Source organism: Rhinolophus hipposideros, assembly GCF_964194185.1.
Source record: "Rhinolophus hipposideros genome assembly, chromosome: X".
In the NCBI taxonomy this organism is placed as follows: Eukaryota; Metazoa; Chordata; class Mammalia; order Chiroptera; family Rhinolophidae; genus Rhinolophus; species Rhinolophus hipposideros.
In genome coordinates this window covers 75,979,202-75,996,473 of record NC_138046.1, presented here as the reverse complement: position 1 = coordinate 75,996,473, position 17,272 = coordinate 75,979,202, and the positions used below count along the sequence as shown (strand labels likewise).

At 36.9% G+C, this 17,272-nt stretch overlaps 1 protein-coding gene across 3 annotated transcripts in view; it reads left to right on the top strand.

The window, feature by feature from the left end:
• Positions 1–17,272, top strand: part of SH3BGRL (SH3 domain binding glutamate rich protein like) — a 134,604-nt gene that overhangs the window by 91,423 nt on the left and 25,909 nt on the right. For all 3 annotated transcript variants that reach the window (XR_013992962.1, XR_013992963.1, XM_081042903.1), the window contains exon 3: positions 16,766–16,846. Coding sequence is in view for 1 of the 3 variants with exons in the window: in XM_081042903.1 (XP_080899029.1) it covers positions 16,766–16,846 (81 nt within the window). In the remaining 2 variants the exon portion in view is untranslated. The remainder of the gene's footprint in view (positions 1–16,765; positions 16,847–17,272) is intronic.

Sequence of the window (17,272 nt, the reverse complement as noted above, 5' to 3'; positions counted from 1 at the left end):
CATATACAGATTTAATGCAATCCGCATCAAAATCCAATGGCATTTTTTAAAGAAATAGAACAAAAAATCATCAGATTTTTTTGGAACCACAAGAGACCCTAAATAGCCACAGCAATATTAAAAAAAAGAACAATCCTGGAGGTATCACACTCCCTGATTTTTGCTTGTACTACATGGCTACAATAATCAAAACAGCTTGGTATTGGCGGAAAAACAGACACATAGACCAATGGAATAGAATTGAGAACGCAGAAATAAAACCAGATAAATATGGACAGATAATTTTTGACAAAGAAGCAAAAAATATATAATGGAGGAAAGACAGCCTCTTCAACAAATGGTGCTGGCAGAATTGGATAGCTACGTGCAAAAGAATGAAACTGGACTGCTATCTGTCACCATGCACCAAAATTAATTCAAAATGGATCAAAGACTTAAGCATAACACCCGACACAATAAACTGCATTGAAGAAAATATAGGTACTAAACTTATGGACCTTGGGTTCAGAGAGCATTTTATGAATTTGACTTCAAAGGAAATGGAAGTCAAAACTAAAATAAACGAATGGGATTATATGAAACTGAAAAGTTTCTGCACAGCAAAAGAAACTATTGACAAACTAATGAGGCAACCAAGTGAATGGGAGAAGATTTTTGCAAACAGTGCCTCTGATAAGGGGCTAATATCCAAAAATATACAAGGAAACTCACCAACAAAAAAAGAAACAACCCAATTGAAAAATGGACAGAGGACCTGAAGAGACATTTCTCCAAAGAGGATATACAAATGGCAAATAGACATATGAAAAAATGCTCAACATCGCTAATCATCATAGAAATGCAAATGAAAACCACAGTGAGATATCACCTCACCCCAGTCAGAATGGCTTTCATCAAGAAGACAAATAGTGACAAGTGTTGGAGAGGCTGTGGAGTAAAAGGAACTCTCATACACTGTTGGTGGGAATGCAGACTGGAGCAGCCATTATGGAAGGCAGTGTGGAGGTTCCTCAAGAAATTACGAGGAATCGTAATTTACGATTACCCAGCAATAGCTCTCCTGGATATCTACGCAAAAAATCTGAAAACATTTCTCTATGGAGATATGTGTACTCTAATGTTCATTGCAGCTTTGTTTACCGTGACCAAGACATGGAAACAACCAAAATGTCCTTCAATAGATGAATGGATAGAGAAGTTGTGGTATATATACACAATGGAATACTATTCGGCATTAAGGAAAGATGATATAGGAGCATTTGTGACAACATGGATGGATGTTGTGAGTATAATGCTAAGCGAAATAAGTCAGATGGTAAAAGCAGAGAACCCTGTGATTTCACTGATATGTGGTATATAAACCAAAAACAACAAAAGAACAAGACAAACAAATGAGAAGGAAAAACTCATAGACACAGACAATAATTTAGTGGTTACCAGATGGTAAGGGGGTTGGTGGTGGGTGACGAGGGTAAGGGGGATCAACTATATGGTGATGGAAGGAGAACTGACTCTGGGTGGTGAACACACAATGGGATTTATAGATGATGTAATACAGAATTGTACACCTGAAATCTATGTAAATTTACTAACAATTGTCACCCCAATAAATTTAATAAAAAAATAAATAAAAAGAAATAAATAAAAAAGAGAGGAGGTATTATACTCTCTGACTTCAGATTGTACTACAGAGGAAGAATAATTAAAACAGTGAGGTTTTGGCAGAAAAACAGACATACAGAACAATGAAATAGAATTGAGAACCATGAAATAAAATCATATATCTATGGACAGATAATTTTCTACAAAGGAACCTAAAACATAAAGTGGAGAAAAGACAGCCTCTTCAATAAATGGTGCTGGGCGAATTGGAAAGCCACGTGCAAAAGAGTGAACCTAGACTGCTATCTATCATCCTATATCAAAATTAATTCAAAATGGATCAAAGATCCAAACATAAGACCTGAAACAATAAACTGCATAGAATAAAACATAGGCATTAAACTTATCTTGCGTTCCAAGAGTATTTTATGAGTTTGACTGGAAAGGCAAGGGAAGTAAAAGCTAAAATAAGTGAATGGGACTATATCAAACTAACAAGTTTCTGCACAGCAAAGAAACCATCGAGAAAATAAAGAGGCAGCCAACCCAATAGGAGAAGATTTTTGCAAACAATACCTCTGATACAGGGCTAATATCCAAAATATATAAGGAACGCATACAGCTCAACAACAACAAAAACAACAGTAGAATTGAAAAATGGGCTGAGGCCCTGAATAGACATTTCTCCAAAGAAAACATACATATGGCCAATAGACATATGAAAAAATGCTCAGCATGTCTAATCATCAGAGAAATGTAAATAAAAACCGCAAGGAGATATCATCTCACACCAGGTAGAATGGCTATTATCAACAATACAAACAGTAACAAGTGTTTGAGAGGCTTTGGAAAAAAGGGAACCCTCATATACTGTTGGTGGAAATTCATATTGGTGCAGGCAGTATGGAAGGTAGTGTGGAGGTTCCTCAAAAAATTAAGAATAGAATTACCACATGACCTAGCTATCCCTTCCCAGGGTATCTATCCCTAGGATCTGAAAACATTTATCCATAAAGACATATGTGCTCCAGTGTTCATTGCAGCTTTATTTAATGTGGCCAACACATGGAAACAACCAAAGTGTCCTTTGACAGATGCATGGATAAAGAAGTTGTGGTATATATGCACAATGGAATACTATTCAGCAGTAAGAAAAGATGAAATAGTACCATTTGTGACAACTTGGATGGATCTTGATATTATAATGCCAAGCGAAATAAGTCAGACAAAAAAAGTAGAGAACCATATGATTTTACTGACATGTGGTATATAAAACCGAAAACAACAAAAGTGCAAGACAAACAAATGAAGATACAAAAACGCAGACACAGATGAGTTACCAGAGGGTAAGGGGGGAGCAGGGTGGGGGATGAGTGTAAAGGGGATCAAATATATGGTGATGGAAAGAGAACTTACTCTGGGTGGTGAACACACAATGGGATTTATAGATGATATAATACAGAATTGTACACCTGAAATCTATGTAATTTTACTAACAATTGTCACCCCTATAAATTAAAAAAAGGAAAAAAATGAAATAAGATTATTCCTTGTATTTTTAGAAGAGTATGTAGCCACCATTCATACGAAACATATTACATGTGAGGTATTGTGCTACTTGTTTTATATGTATTATATCTGTCAGTTCTCATACTAATCCCATGAGGTAGATATGGTTAATCTTATTTTATTGATAAAATACTTGAAGCCTAGAAAAGTTTGACTGATTTCCTAAATCACAGAATTAGTAAGTGATGCAGCTAGAATTTAAACCTAGATCTGTCTTACTGTGAAGCTCTTATTTCTTGTATTAAACCACTGCATTGTTCATTTTTTTGTTATTCAAAAATTCCATATTTATTCATTTCTTCTCCATGCTGTATTATGGGGGCCTGACCTCAGCAAATTACATTTCCTAGTCTACATTACTAACTGGCTGCCTTTTAGATTTGGCCCATAATAATAGGTACTGGTTGGAAGAGTGGAGGACAGGAAGAGAGGAAAAGCCGAAGTATTTTCCTCCTTTCTGTTTCTGGAGGTCTATACAGTGGCTGAATTACCGCAGCTACTGGGTTCTGTAATACTACCTTCTCCACTTTTCCTTCTGCCCTAGATGTTGTAGCAGCTTCCTGCTGTTGCTAATCTCTGGGTTACCTCAGCATCACCGGTTTGCCTTTAGCTCTTTAATCTTTTGTAACTAGTTCTTCATATTAAATTCCCTTGTTTAAACTACTTCAAGGCTTCTCAACCTTGGCACTACTGACGTCTTGGGTTGGGTGATGTTTTTTTGTTGGGGGGCTGCCCTGCACTTTGTAGGATGTTTAGCAGCATCCTTGGCTTCTAATCTTGCGTAGCAGCACCGGTAGCACCCTCCTAGTGGTGAAAAATATGTCTCTAGACTTTGCCAGATTCCCCTAGGTGCTAGGCGAACAATTACCTCCTGTTGCCAAACACTGAACTATGGCTTAGGTTCCTATTTCCACACTGGAATGTGACTGAAACATCTACCCTAACTGCATAGGCGAGGCTCTGTATAGAAGATACAAAATTTATAAGAACAATTTTTGTTCTCAAAGAGCTTATGCTATATATATGAATAACTAAAAACACAGTTCCATGAAATTATAAATAATATGATACCAATATATGGCAGAATACATTTTGGATTAATGTTAGAATCAGAGAGATGTAAATAAAGTATCTATTTTTCCTCAAGCAAATTTCTATAGAAGAAGTAGACTATATCATAGTCTGTTTTGTTTACTCTTGTATTCTTAGCACCAAGAACAGTGATTGGAATGTAGTAGATGCTCAGTTCATATTTGTGAGTAAATTAATCTGGCTTAATTGAGAAACGAATGTTCTTTTCTCTCAGAGTTACAAATCTGTTTGTGCTTGTAAGTACAAGGCCAACAAATGATAATATACTTTGATCCCAAAATACTTACATTGACAACTAGATGCCCCTGTGCAGCATTTTATGATCAGATTTCAATAATGCTGAAGACGTAGTTTCCTTCACATGAATTTAAAGACTGACATGCATTGTTTTTGTTGCTTTGATGATAGTAAGAAATACCTCTTGTATGACTGTTGGATTCTTTTACCTAGCTTTTTGTGGTTACTTCCAACTAGCTGAATTGTAGATATGACCTGTATTGGTTATTTACCTTGAGTAGTTTATAGGTCATATGTCTCAATATGGAATTGGTATCAAGATCCAGTTAGTTCCACTTTTGAACAGTGAGCTCAGAGAGTATGGGAGACTGCTCATATATGCCTGTTTTTTTCAGGTTTTCTCCTTTGTTAACATTTGGAGTACACATAAAGATACTTTGCTGGAATCCTTGTGGAGATCCCAGTGACTCTAAAGAATTCTGACTTAAAAAAATCACTAAATAAGAGAAATTCTAATGTTTCTTGGGGTGGGCCTCAAATTTAGGGTCACCAAAGGCTTGAGAGGCTCTAAACTTGATACCTTCAGATCCTACAAGTGCTGGGAATTGTACATGCTAGAAAAGAACCCTGTCACTGGAGATCTGTAGGTGAGACAATCTCTAGAGAAGCCAGCAAATTATGAGTGCTTTTTATATCTAATTAAGTCAGGAAGAATGCCAAGCTTATCTACGTCTGCTTTAAATCAAATTAAGGTCAGGTATAGACAATCGCTGTGTTTTCAAAGTAGATTGTCTATTGATTCTATGTCATAGTCAAATTTAGGCAATGTGGTTGTTATTTTTGGAGCATTCTTGGTGGCTTAGGGGATGACAGTGGAAAGAAAGCCTAACCAAATTCCATTGTGTGTGACTTTCTTGGATCCCCAGATTGAAACTTTTTAGTGGCTTGTTTGCTCCTTTGCTCATATTTCATGAAAATCTCATTCTCTTCCTTCCAACACAGCACAGATTTTCTATTCTTATAGCTCTCAGCATACCTAGCTAATATCTGGTCTACCATAGGTTCTGAGGACATCTCTACCTTAATAAATAATCGAAGTGAAATAATGGGAAACTGGAACAACAGCATCATGCTAGAATAAGCAATCTCTTACTGGCAAACAATTGGCTTCTTTGCACTGTGGAGAAAGCTGCTTGCTCAGAGACATATTTAAATTCTGTGTGATATGGAATAACACTTGTTATGGTTACTGCCCCCACAGAAAGCAGAACAGTGTATCTTCTAACCCACATTAAATTACATCCAGTAAGCCTTGCCTCTCTCTTTACTCCCCTTTCCAGAATTCCAGCATTATAGAAGATAGCTTGTCTGCCCACCCAAGGAGGTTGACCAGTTAGTTCATTTTGAATAAATATACTCTTTTTATTTCTATTAAAAATTTTAAAATTATTTATATACTTTTTAATTATAGTTGATGTTCAGTACCATTTTATATTTGTTTCAGGCATACAGTGCTGTACACAGGCATTTATATAATTTATGAAGTGACCCCCCCCCCAACAAGTCTAGCACCCACCTGGCACCACACAGTTTTTCCAATATTATTGACTATATTCCCCATGCTTCAATTTAAATCCCCATGACTATTTTGTAACTACCAATTTGTACTTCTTAATCCCTTCACTTTTCTCATCCAGTCTCTTAGCCCCCTCCCATCTAGTAACAGTTTGTTCCCTGTATCTATGGTCTGTTTCTGTTTTGTTTGTTTATTTTGTTCTTTAGATTCCACATATAAGTGAGTCATATGGTATTTCTCTTTCTCAGTCTGACTTATTTCACTTATTTAAGAGCATGATAAACTGTAGGTCCATCCGTATTGTTGCAAATGGCAAAATTTCATTCCTTTTATGTCAGAGTAATATTCCATTGTGTGTATGTACCAACTCTATCCAATCATCTATGGTGGACATTTCGGTTGTTTCCATGTTTGTCTATTGTGACTAATATTGCAGTAAACATAGGGGTGCATATATCTTTTTGAATTAGTGTTTTGGATTTCTTTGGATAAATACCCATGAGTAAAATTGCTGGCTCATAAGGTAGTTGTGTCTTTATTTTTTATGAAGAACCTCCATACTGTTTTGTATAGTGACTACACCAATTTGCAATCCCACCAACAGTGCACGAAGTTTCCCTTTTCTCCACTCCCCACCAACACTTCTTTGTTGATTTATTGATGATGGTCATGCTTACAGGAGTGAGGTGATATCTCAATGTAGTTTTTGTTTGCATTCTCTGATAATTAGTGACGTTCAGCATCTTTTCATATGTCTATTGGCTATATGCATGTCCTCTTTATAGAAATGTCTATACAAGTCCTCTGCCAATTTTTTTATTGGATTGCTTGTTTGTTTTGGTGTTGAGTTGTATGAGGTTTTTATAAATTTTGGATATTGACCCCCTTATCAAATGTATCATTCACGAATATCTTCTCCCATTCAGTAGGATATCTTTTAATTTTGTTGATGTTTCCTTTGCTGTGAAAAAGCTTTTTAGTTTGATTTAGTTCCATTTGTTTATTTTTTTTTCTTTTGTTTCTCTTTCCCAAGAAGATAGATCAGCAAAAATATTTCTAAGGGTAATGTGTGACAATTTACTTCCTATATTTTCTTCTAGGAGTTTCATGGTTTTGGGTCTTACTTTTAAGTCTTCTCTGATTATTAGTGATGTTGAGCATTTTTTATATGTGTATTGGCCATCTGTATATCCTCTTTCAAGAAATGTCTCCTCAGGTCCTCTGCCCATTTTTTAATTGGTTTGTTTGTTTTTCTGTTGTTGAGTTGTATGAGTTCATTATATATTTTGGACATTATCTGAGGCATAGTTTGCAAATATGTTCTCCCATTCGATTCGTTACCTTTGTATATTGTTGATGATTAATTTTGCTATAAAAAAGCGTTTTAGTTTGATTGCGACGCATTCATTTATTTTAGCTTTTACTTCCCCTGCCTTTGAGGTCAAAATCATAATATCCTCTGAATCCAAAGTGCATAGTTTGTGATTCTTTGTATATTTTCTTCTATGCAATTTATTGTTTCAGGTCTTATGTTTCAGGTCTAATGTTTAGGTCTTTGATCCAGTTTGAATTAGTTTTGGTACATGGTAACGGCAATTTAGTTTTAATTCTTTTGCACGTGGCTTTCCAATTCTCCCAGCACCATTTATTGAAGATGCGATCTTTTCTTCATTGTACGTTTTTGGCTTCTTTGTCAAAGATTATCTGTCCATATTTATGTGGGTTTATTTCTGGGTTCTCAATTTTATTCCACTGGTCTGTGTGCTGTTTTTTGCCAGTACCATACTGTTTTGATTATATTTGCTGTGTAGTACAAGCTGAAGTTGGGGAGTGTGATACCTCCAGCATTATTCTTTTTTCTTAGGATTGCTTTGGTGTTACGGGGTTTTTTGTGGATCCATACAAATCTGATGATTTTTTTTCTATTTCTTTAAAAATGCCATTGGGATTTTGATGGGGATTGCATAACATCTGTATATTGCTTTGGGCAATGTGGCCATTTTAACTATGTTTATTCTTCCAATCCATGAGCATGGAATGTCTTTCCATTTATTTGTGTCTTGTTTGATTTCTTGTAAAACTGTGTTGTAGTTTTAAGTGTATAGATCTTTCCCATTCTTTGTTAAGTTTATTCCTAAATATTTTATTCTTTTTGTTGCAATTGCAAAAGGAATTTTTTTTCATTTGTTTTTCTGATTTTTCATTGTTAGTGTATAGGAATACAAAAGATTATTGTACATTGATTTTGTAGCAAGCCACTTTACTGTATTCTTTTGTTGTTTCTAATGGCTTTTTGGTAGAGTCTTTAGGGTTTTCTATACAAAGTGTCATGACATTTGCAAAACGTGAACATTTATCTTCTTCAATACCAATTCAGATGCCTTTTATTTCTTTCTCTTGCCTGATTGCCCTGGCTAGGACTTCCAATCTGTGTTGAATAGCAGTGGTGATAGGGGAAAACCCTGTCTTGTTCCTGAATATAGAGTGAATGGCTTCATTTTTCCATCATTGATTATGATGCTAGCTGAGTGTTTGTCATATATGGCCTATATAATATTATGATATTTCCTTCTATACCCATTTTATTAAGTGTTTTAATCATAAATGGATATTGTATCTTCTAAAATGCTTTCTCTGTATCTATTGATAGAATCATATGATTTTTATCTTTTATTCTCTTTATGTTGTATATCACATTGATCGATTTGCATATACTGAAACATCTTTGTTTCTGAGGGATGAAACCTACTTGATCGTAATGTATTATGTTTATAATGCATTCTTGTATTTGATTTGCTAGAATCAAGTTTAGGATTTTTGCATCATTATTCATCAGAGATATTGGTCTGTAGTTTTCTTTTTTTGTATTCTCCTTACCAAGCTTTGGTATCAGGGTAATGTTGGCGTCATAAAATAAGTTAGGGATCATTGCCTCTTCTTCAACTCTTTGGAAGAGTTTGAGTAGGACAGGAATTAGATCCTATTTGATTGTTTGTAAGAATTCTCTAGTGAAGCCATCTGGTCCCGGATTTTTGCTTTTGGAAGGTTTTGGATGACTGATTCAATTTCCTTACTAGTGACTGGTCTATTTAAATTTTCCAATTCTTCATGATTCAGCTTAGGAAGACTATATGTTTCTAAGAACATGTCCATTTCTTTTAGGTTATTGAATTTGGTGGCATATAGTCCTTTACAATTTTCTTTGATGATCCTTTGTATTTCTGTGGCATCTGTTAAAACTTCGCCTCTTCCATTTCTGATTTTGTTTATTTGTGTCTTTTCTCTTTTTATCTTAGTGAGTCTATCTAAAAGTTTGTCAGTTATATTAATATTTTGAAAGAACGAGCTCTTTGTTGCATTAATTTTTTCTAGTGTCTCTTTGTTCTCTATTTCGTTTAGTTGTGCTCTGATTTTTTTCTTTTTTCCCCCAAAGTTTATTGGGGTGACAATTGTTAACAAAGTTGCATAGATTTCACGTTTACAATTCTATATTACATCATCTATATATCCGATTGTATGTTCACCACCCGGAGTCAGTTCTCATTCCATCACCATATATTTGATCCCCTTTACCCTCATCTTTCCCCCATCCCCCCTTACCCTCCAGTAACCACTAAACTGTTGTGTCTATGAGTTTTTGTTTCTCATTTGTTTGTCTTGTTCTTTTGTTGTTTTTGGTTTATATACCACATATCAGTGAAAGCTTATGGTTCTCTGCTTTTTCTGTCTCACTTATTTCGCTTAGCATTATACTCTCAAGATCCATCCATGTTGTCACAAATGGTCCTATTTCATCTTTTCTTACCACCGAATAGTATTCAATTGTGTTTATATACCACAACTTCTTTGTTTTTATTGGGGTGACAGTTGTTAATGAAATTACATAATTTCAGGTGTACAATTCTTTATTACATCATCTATAAATCCCATTGTGTGTTCATCACCCAGAGTCAGTTCTCCTTCTATCACCATATATTTGATCCCCCTTAGCCTCATGTCCCTCCCCCCACCCCCCTTACACTCTGGTAACCACTATTGTCTATGTCTATGAGTTTTTGTTTCTCATTCGTTTGTCTTCTTCTTTTGTTGTTTTTGGTTTATATACCACATATCAGTGAAATCATAGGGTTCTCTGCTTTTTCTGTCTGACTTATTTCACTTAGCATTATAGTCTCAAGATCCATCCATGTTGTCACAAATACTCCTATATCATCTTTCCTTAACGCCGAATAGTATTCCATTGTGTATATATACCACAACTTCTTTATCCATTCATCTATCGAAGGACATTTTGGTTGTTTCCATGTCTTGGCCACCGTAAACAAAGCTGCAATGAACATTGGAGCACACGTGTCTTTATGTATAAATGATTTCAAATTCTTTGGGTAGATACCCAGGAGAGGGATTGCTGCGTCATATGGTAATTCTATTTGTAATTTTTTTCAGGAACCTCCACACTGCCTTCCATAGCGGCTGCACCAGTCTGCATTCCCACCAACAGTGTATGAGGGTTCCTTTTTCTCCACAGCCTCTCTAACACCTGTTCTTATTTGTCTCGTTTCTGATAGCCATTCTGACTGGTGTGAGGTGATATCTCATTGTGGTATTTATTTGCATTTCTCTAATGATTAGTGATGTTGAGCATGTTTTCATATGTCTATTTGCGTTTCGTAAGTTCTCTTTGGAGAAATGTCTCTTCAGGTCCTCTGCCCATTTTTCAATTGGGTTGTTTGTTATTTTGTTGTTGAGTTTCATGAGTTCTTTGTATATTTTGGATATTAAACCCTTATTGGAGGAACTGTTTGCAAAAATCTTCTCCCATTCAGTCGGATGCCTCTTTATTTTGTCCATGGTTTCTTTTGTTGTACAGAAACTTTTAAGTTTCATATAGCCCCATTTGTTTATTTTAGCTTTTACTTCCATTGTCTTTGGAGTCAAATTCATAACATGCTCTTTGAACCCAAGGTCCATAAGTTTAGTACCTGTGTTTTCTTCTATGCAGTTTATTGTGTCAGGTCTTATGCCTAAGTCTTTGATACATTTTGTATTAATTTTGGTACATGGTGACAGATAACAGTCCAGTTTCATTCTTTTGCACGTGGCTATCCAATTCTGCCAGCACCATTTATTGAAGAGGCTGTCTTTCCTCCATTGTATGTTTTTAGTTTCTTTGTCAAAAATTATCTGTCCATATTTATGTGGTTTTATTTCTGGGTTCTCAATTCTATTCCATTGGTCTAAGTTTCTGTTTTTCTGCCAATACCAAGTGTTTTGATTATTGTAGCCTTTTAGTACAAGCTAAAGTCAGGCAGTGTGATACCTCCAGCATTGCTTTGGCTATTCGGGGTCTTTTGTGGTTCCAAACAAATCTGATGATTTTTTTGTTGTATTTCTTTAAAAAATGCCATTGGGATTTTGATGGGGATAGCATTAAATCTGTATATTGCTTTGGGTAATATGGTCATTTTAACCATGTTGATTCTTCCAATCCATGAGCATGGAATGTCTTTCCATTTCTTTGTGTTATCTTCAATTTCTTTCAAAAATGTCTTATAGTTTTCAGCATATAAATCCTTCACATCCTTGGTTAAGTTTATTCCTAGGTATTTCATTCTTTTTGCTGCAATTGCAAAGGGAATTGTTTTTTATATTTCCTTTTCTGAGATTTCATTGTTAGTATATTGGAATGCAATGGACTTTTGCATGTAGATTTTGTAGCCAGCAACTTTACTGTATTCGTTGATTGTTTCTAACAGCTTTTTGGTGGAGTCTTTAGGGTTTTCTATATATAGCATCATGTCATCTGCAAAGAGGGATATTTTAACTTCTTCATTCCCAATTTGGATGCCTTTTATTTCTTTCTCTTGCCTGATGGCTCTGGCAAGGACTTCCAACACTATGTTGAAAAGCAGAGGTGATAGGGGACAGCCCTGTCGTGTTCCTGAGCGTACAGCAAAGGGCTTCAGTTCTTCACCATTAATTATGAGATTAGCTGAGGGCTTGTAATAGATGGCCTTTATTATGTTAATGTATTTTCCTTTTATACCTATTTTATTAAGTGTTTTGATCATAAATTGATGTTGTATCTAGTCAGATGCTTTTTCAGCATCAATTGATATAATCATATGATTTTTGTCCTTTATTTTGTTTATGTGATGTATCACATAGATGGATTTGCGGATGTTGAACCATCCTTGTGCCCCAGGGATGAACCCCACTTGGTCATGATGAATAATCTTTTTAATGCATTGTTGTATTCGATTTGCTAAAATTTTGTTTAGGATTTTTGCATCAGTATTCATCAGAATATAGGTCTGTAGTTTTCTTTTTTTGTGTTGTCATTACCAGGTTTTGGTGTCAGGGTAATGTTGGCCTCATAAAATGAGTTTGGGAGTTTGTTGATTACTGATATAATTTCATTAGTAGTAATCAGTTCAGATTTTCTGGATCATCTTGAATTATCCCTGGAAAATGGTTTGCTTCTAGGAGTTTATCCATTTCTTCCAGACTGTTCAATTTGTTGGCAAATAGTTGCTCATAATTTCTTACTTTTTATTTATTTTTAATTTTTTTTGGTTTCCGTTGTCACTTCTCTGTTGTTTCTGATTTTACTTATTTGGGTCCTCTGTCTTTTTTTTTATAAGTCTGGTCAATGTTTTATCTATTTTTATTTTTACAAAAAAAAAAAAAGAAACAGCTCTTGGTTTCATTGATGTTTTGTGTTTTTCTTTTTACATCCACTCTGATGTTTATTATTCCATTCCTTCTACTCACTTTCTTTCTGGAAGATATATCCATTGATGTCAGTGGGTTGTTAAAGTCCACTTCTATGATTGTGTTACTGTCAATCTCTCCCTTTATGTCAGCCAATATTTGTTTTATATATTTAGTTCCTCTTATGTTGGGTGTTTAGATGTTCACTAGGGTTATGTTATCTTCTTGGATTGATCCCTTTATCATTATGTAATGTCCTTCTTTGTCTCTTGTTATTGTCTTTGTTTTAAAGTCTATTTTGTCTAATACAAGTGTTGCTCCCCAAGCTTTATTGTTGCTTCCATTGGTATGAAATATCTTTTTCCATTTGTTTACTTTCAGTCTATGTGTGTCTCTCAATCTGAGTCGTGTCTGTTATAGACAGCATATGTATGAGTCTTGTTTTCTTATCCATTCTGCTACCTAATGTCTTTTGATTAGAGCATTTAGTCAATTTACATTTAAACTAATTATTGATTGGAACACAGTTGTTACCATTTTATTATTTATAATCTTGATCTTCTTTCGTTTGTTTGTTTTCTCCCTTTTCTTGTTAAAGAAGTCCCTTTAGCATTTTTTGTAATACTGGTTTGGTGGTAATGAATTACTTTAGCTTGCCTGCTTGCTTGCTTGCTTGCTTGCTTGCTTGCTTGCTTGCTTGCTTTCTTTCTTTCTTTCTTTCTTTCTTTCTTTCTTTCTTTCTTTCTTTCTTTCTTTCTTTCTTTCTTTCTTTCTTTCTTTCTTTCTTTCTTTCTTTCTTTCTTTCTTTCTTTCTTTCTTTCTTTCTTTCTTTCTTTCTTTCTCTTTCTTTCTTTTTCTCTTTCCTTCTTTCTTTCCTCCTTCCTTCCTTCCTTCCTTCCTTCCTTCCTTCCTTCCTTCCTTCCTTCCTTTCTTTTGTCTGAGAAACTCTTTATCTCTCCTTTAATTTTAAGTGATAGACTTGATAGGTACAGTCTTGGTTGTACATCCTTGCTTTTCATCACTTTGAATATTTCCTGCCACTCCCTTCTGTCCTGCAATGTTTGTGTTGAAAAATCATCTGATAGTATAATGGGAGCTCCCTTGTAAGTAACTAGTTGTCTTTCTTTTGCAGCTTTTAGAATTCTCTTTTTGTCTTTAAGTGTTTCCATTTTAATTGTAATGTATATTGCTGTGGGCGTGTTTGGGTTTATCTTGTTTGGGACTCTCTGCACTTGCTGGTGTTGTATGTCTATTTCCTTCTCTAGGTTAGAGAATTTTTCAGTCATTAATTCTTTGAATAGGTTATTGACCTATTGCACCCTCTGTTCTTTTTTTGGTACTCCTATGATATGACATTGTTACTCTTGATGTTGTTCCAGAGGTCGCTTAAACTATCTTCATTTTGTTTGTTTGTTTGTTTGTTTGTTTTGTTTTGTTTTTAGTGCTTTTTTTTTCTTTTTGTTATTCCAACTGCATGTTTTCGGCTATCTTATCTTCTAAATCTCTGGTTTGACCCTCTGCTTCATCTAATCTGCTGTTGATTCCTTCTAGTGTATTCTTCATTTCAATTATTGTATTTCTAATTTCTGACTGGCTCTTTTTATGGTTTCTATGTCCTTCTTTAAGCATATCTCTTTGTTGAAGTTCTCATTAAGTTCCTTCAGCATTCTTATAATCAATAGTTTAAACTGTCTCTGGTAGGTTGGTTGCCTCCATTTCATTTAGTTCTTTTTCTGGAGGTGTCTTTTGTTCTTTTATTTGGTACATGTTTCTTTGTTTCCTTATTCTGGCTGCCTCTCTGCATTTTCTTCTATGTATTTGATAGGTCTCCTATGCCTCTCAGTCTTTGTTGAGTGGCTTTATGTAGTAGATATTTTGTGTGGTCCAGGGCTCAGTCTCCCTGATCACCTGTGCGTGTGTTCCAGGTATGTCTTTTTTGTTTGTTGTGTATATTCTCCTTTTTCAGTTGAGCCTGAATTGCTTTTGGTGTGTCAGTAGGTAGATTGACTCTCAGGCTGACTGGTTGTGAGGATTGGCTGTGACCATAGTGTATGAGCTGCTGTGTGGGGGCTGCCCCCTCACAGGAGGCTCACCCCCTCCTGTTCTTGTGCCTGTTAAGACCTCCGCTTTGGGTTTACCACTTGTGGGTCTAACCTGGTACTTCTGTGGTATGATCTGATGCTGGCCTCTGAGTGTGTTGTTTCTGATGCCTCTTGGGAGGGGCTTCCATTCAGAGCCATTTCAATCTTGCTTGTGATCGGCCTTGGGCTATCTGGTAAATAAATAAATATATGGATCTAAACAAATATATGCAATTGGTTGTCTCCTCTGTTTGAACTGGCTTCTTGTGGGGTGGCTTCACTGTCAACTGAGGCCTGGGGCAGCTTAACAAAAGGGCCAAGGCTCCCTAGGCCTGTTGCCGCCTGCTGGCTGCCCATAATGCTCAGCCACTGAAAGAGCCTCCTGTTGTGTGTTGGCTGGGTTCTTTGATCATGTTAACAGTGACTCCAGTGATGCCACCTGAATTATGTGGGTCAAGGCTCCAGGAATTCATGGGGTGTGGCCAATGGTTTCCACAAAGTTAATGCACATTCAGTTCTTGTACCAGTTTTGCTCCTATGGCCACTCTGAAAAATGCCCCGAGAATACTGCAGCCAGCTGTCGTTTGCCTCAGGCCTACAGATCCCTTGTGTCACCCAAGAAATATTGCAACATGAGCTGGGGCTGACTGTCTGCCACCGAAAGTTTCCCAGGCTGTGGACCATCCACTGTTGTAGAAGCTTCCATCAGCTTGTGGGGCAGGACTGGCTGCCTAGGAACGGAGAGTGCCCTTGTGAATACTGCACTAACTGTGCGGGATGGGGTCCCAGGGATTCATAGGGTGTGGCTGGTGGTTTTTACAGTTAATGCAGATTGAGTCATTGCACCAGTGCTGAGCCTATGGGCACTCCAATATATGCCCCGAAAACACCAGGGGCCAGCCACCACTTGCTTTCAGCCCCCAGATCCCTGAGAGCCATCCAGAAAGGTTGCAGGCACATGCTGTTGGTGATTGCCCCCCCCACTGAAAGTTTCCTAGGCCTCTGTGGGCCGTCTGCTGCTGTATAAGCCTCCAGTTGCTTGTGGGGCAGGACTGGCTACCCAGGAATTGAGAGTACCCCAGTCAGTGCCACACTAGCTGGGCTGGTTGGGATTCCAGGCAGTCACCAAAATGGTATGCGCACGTGTGGATTTTGCCAGACCAATGCAGTCCCTGATTTAGCCCTGTGGGTATGGGTTCAACACTGGAAAGATGGCTCCCTCCTGTAGGCTACATGTGAGTCAGGCTCCACACAGGAATAATGGCAGCTATCTTTCTGGCCCTTGCCCTGAAGCTACACAACTCAGTCTTTTCCTGTATGTCTCTGGCACCTCTCAATTTTCCACCCTTCTGCTGGAGCCCAGGGTGAGTGCTTGCAACTGAGCAAGCCTGTGCGTGGGCCCTTTAAGGGGATGTCTGGATTTCAAGCCACCTTCTTCCTCACTGGGATGTACAGACAGAATTATGTCTGATTTTCACTGCAAGATGTTGTGGGACTCTTTTTCCTGGCATAGGACCTCTGGGCTTGGGAGCCCAATGTGAGGCTGGGATCCCTCACTCTTCAGTGGGGACCTCCAGCCCCTAGGTGTCCCTCCTAGTGCTCAAGCACTACCTGTGGGTTTGGGATCAGACCTTTTCGTGTCTCTGCCCCTCCTACTGGTCTTGATGTGGCCTCTTCTTTATATCCTTAGTTGTAGGAGTTCTCTTCAGCTAGTCTTCAGATGATTTTCGAGGTTGAATGTTCTGTAATTTAGTTGTAATTTTCATGGTGTCATGGGAAATGGCAGATATAGTGTTTACCTATTCCTCCATTGTGGACCTTCTTCTAGTGGGAATTGGTTTTTATTTATTTTTGGTTGCATGTTACTAAATCTTCTTGCCTTCTTTTCACCAAGGACTATGATGCCTTCTTTGAAGCCAGAGAAAATAATGCAGTGTATGCCTTTTTAGGCTTGACAGCCCCTCCTGGTTCAAAGGTATGATTTTCCTGCTTTATAGGCCATTTTATTGCTGCAGAGTTCTTTAATCAGTAAGATTTCCACATTTATTAAGACTCAAATTAAGCCAAAAGCCATGCAACACAGTGAATGGAAATGTTCCTTATCTGCATACACTTAATCCCTAGTAGTGCAGACAGATGTGCATAATCAAATATACAAATATATGAGTAGGAGGAAGGTAGGATTACTACCCCATCAAGCTGCCTAAGGCAGCAGTTTCTCATTGACCCATTCACAAATAAGTGCTTAGCAGTTTTAAAGACTGCATTATTCCAGCTGTCATTCACAGTTCTACATCGCTTCTTGGCAGCATCTATTATTGTCTTTTTGTGAGTCAAATGCTGGAATCGTCCATTCAGATTAACTAAGAGCATTTGAGTTTCAAAAGTGGTCACTAAATTG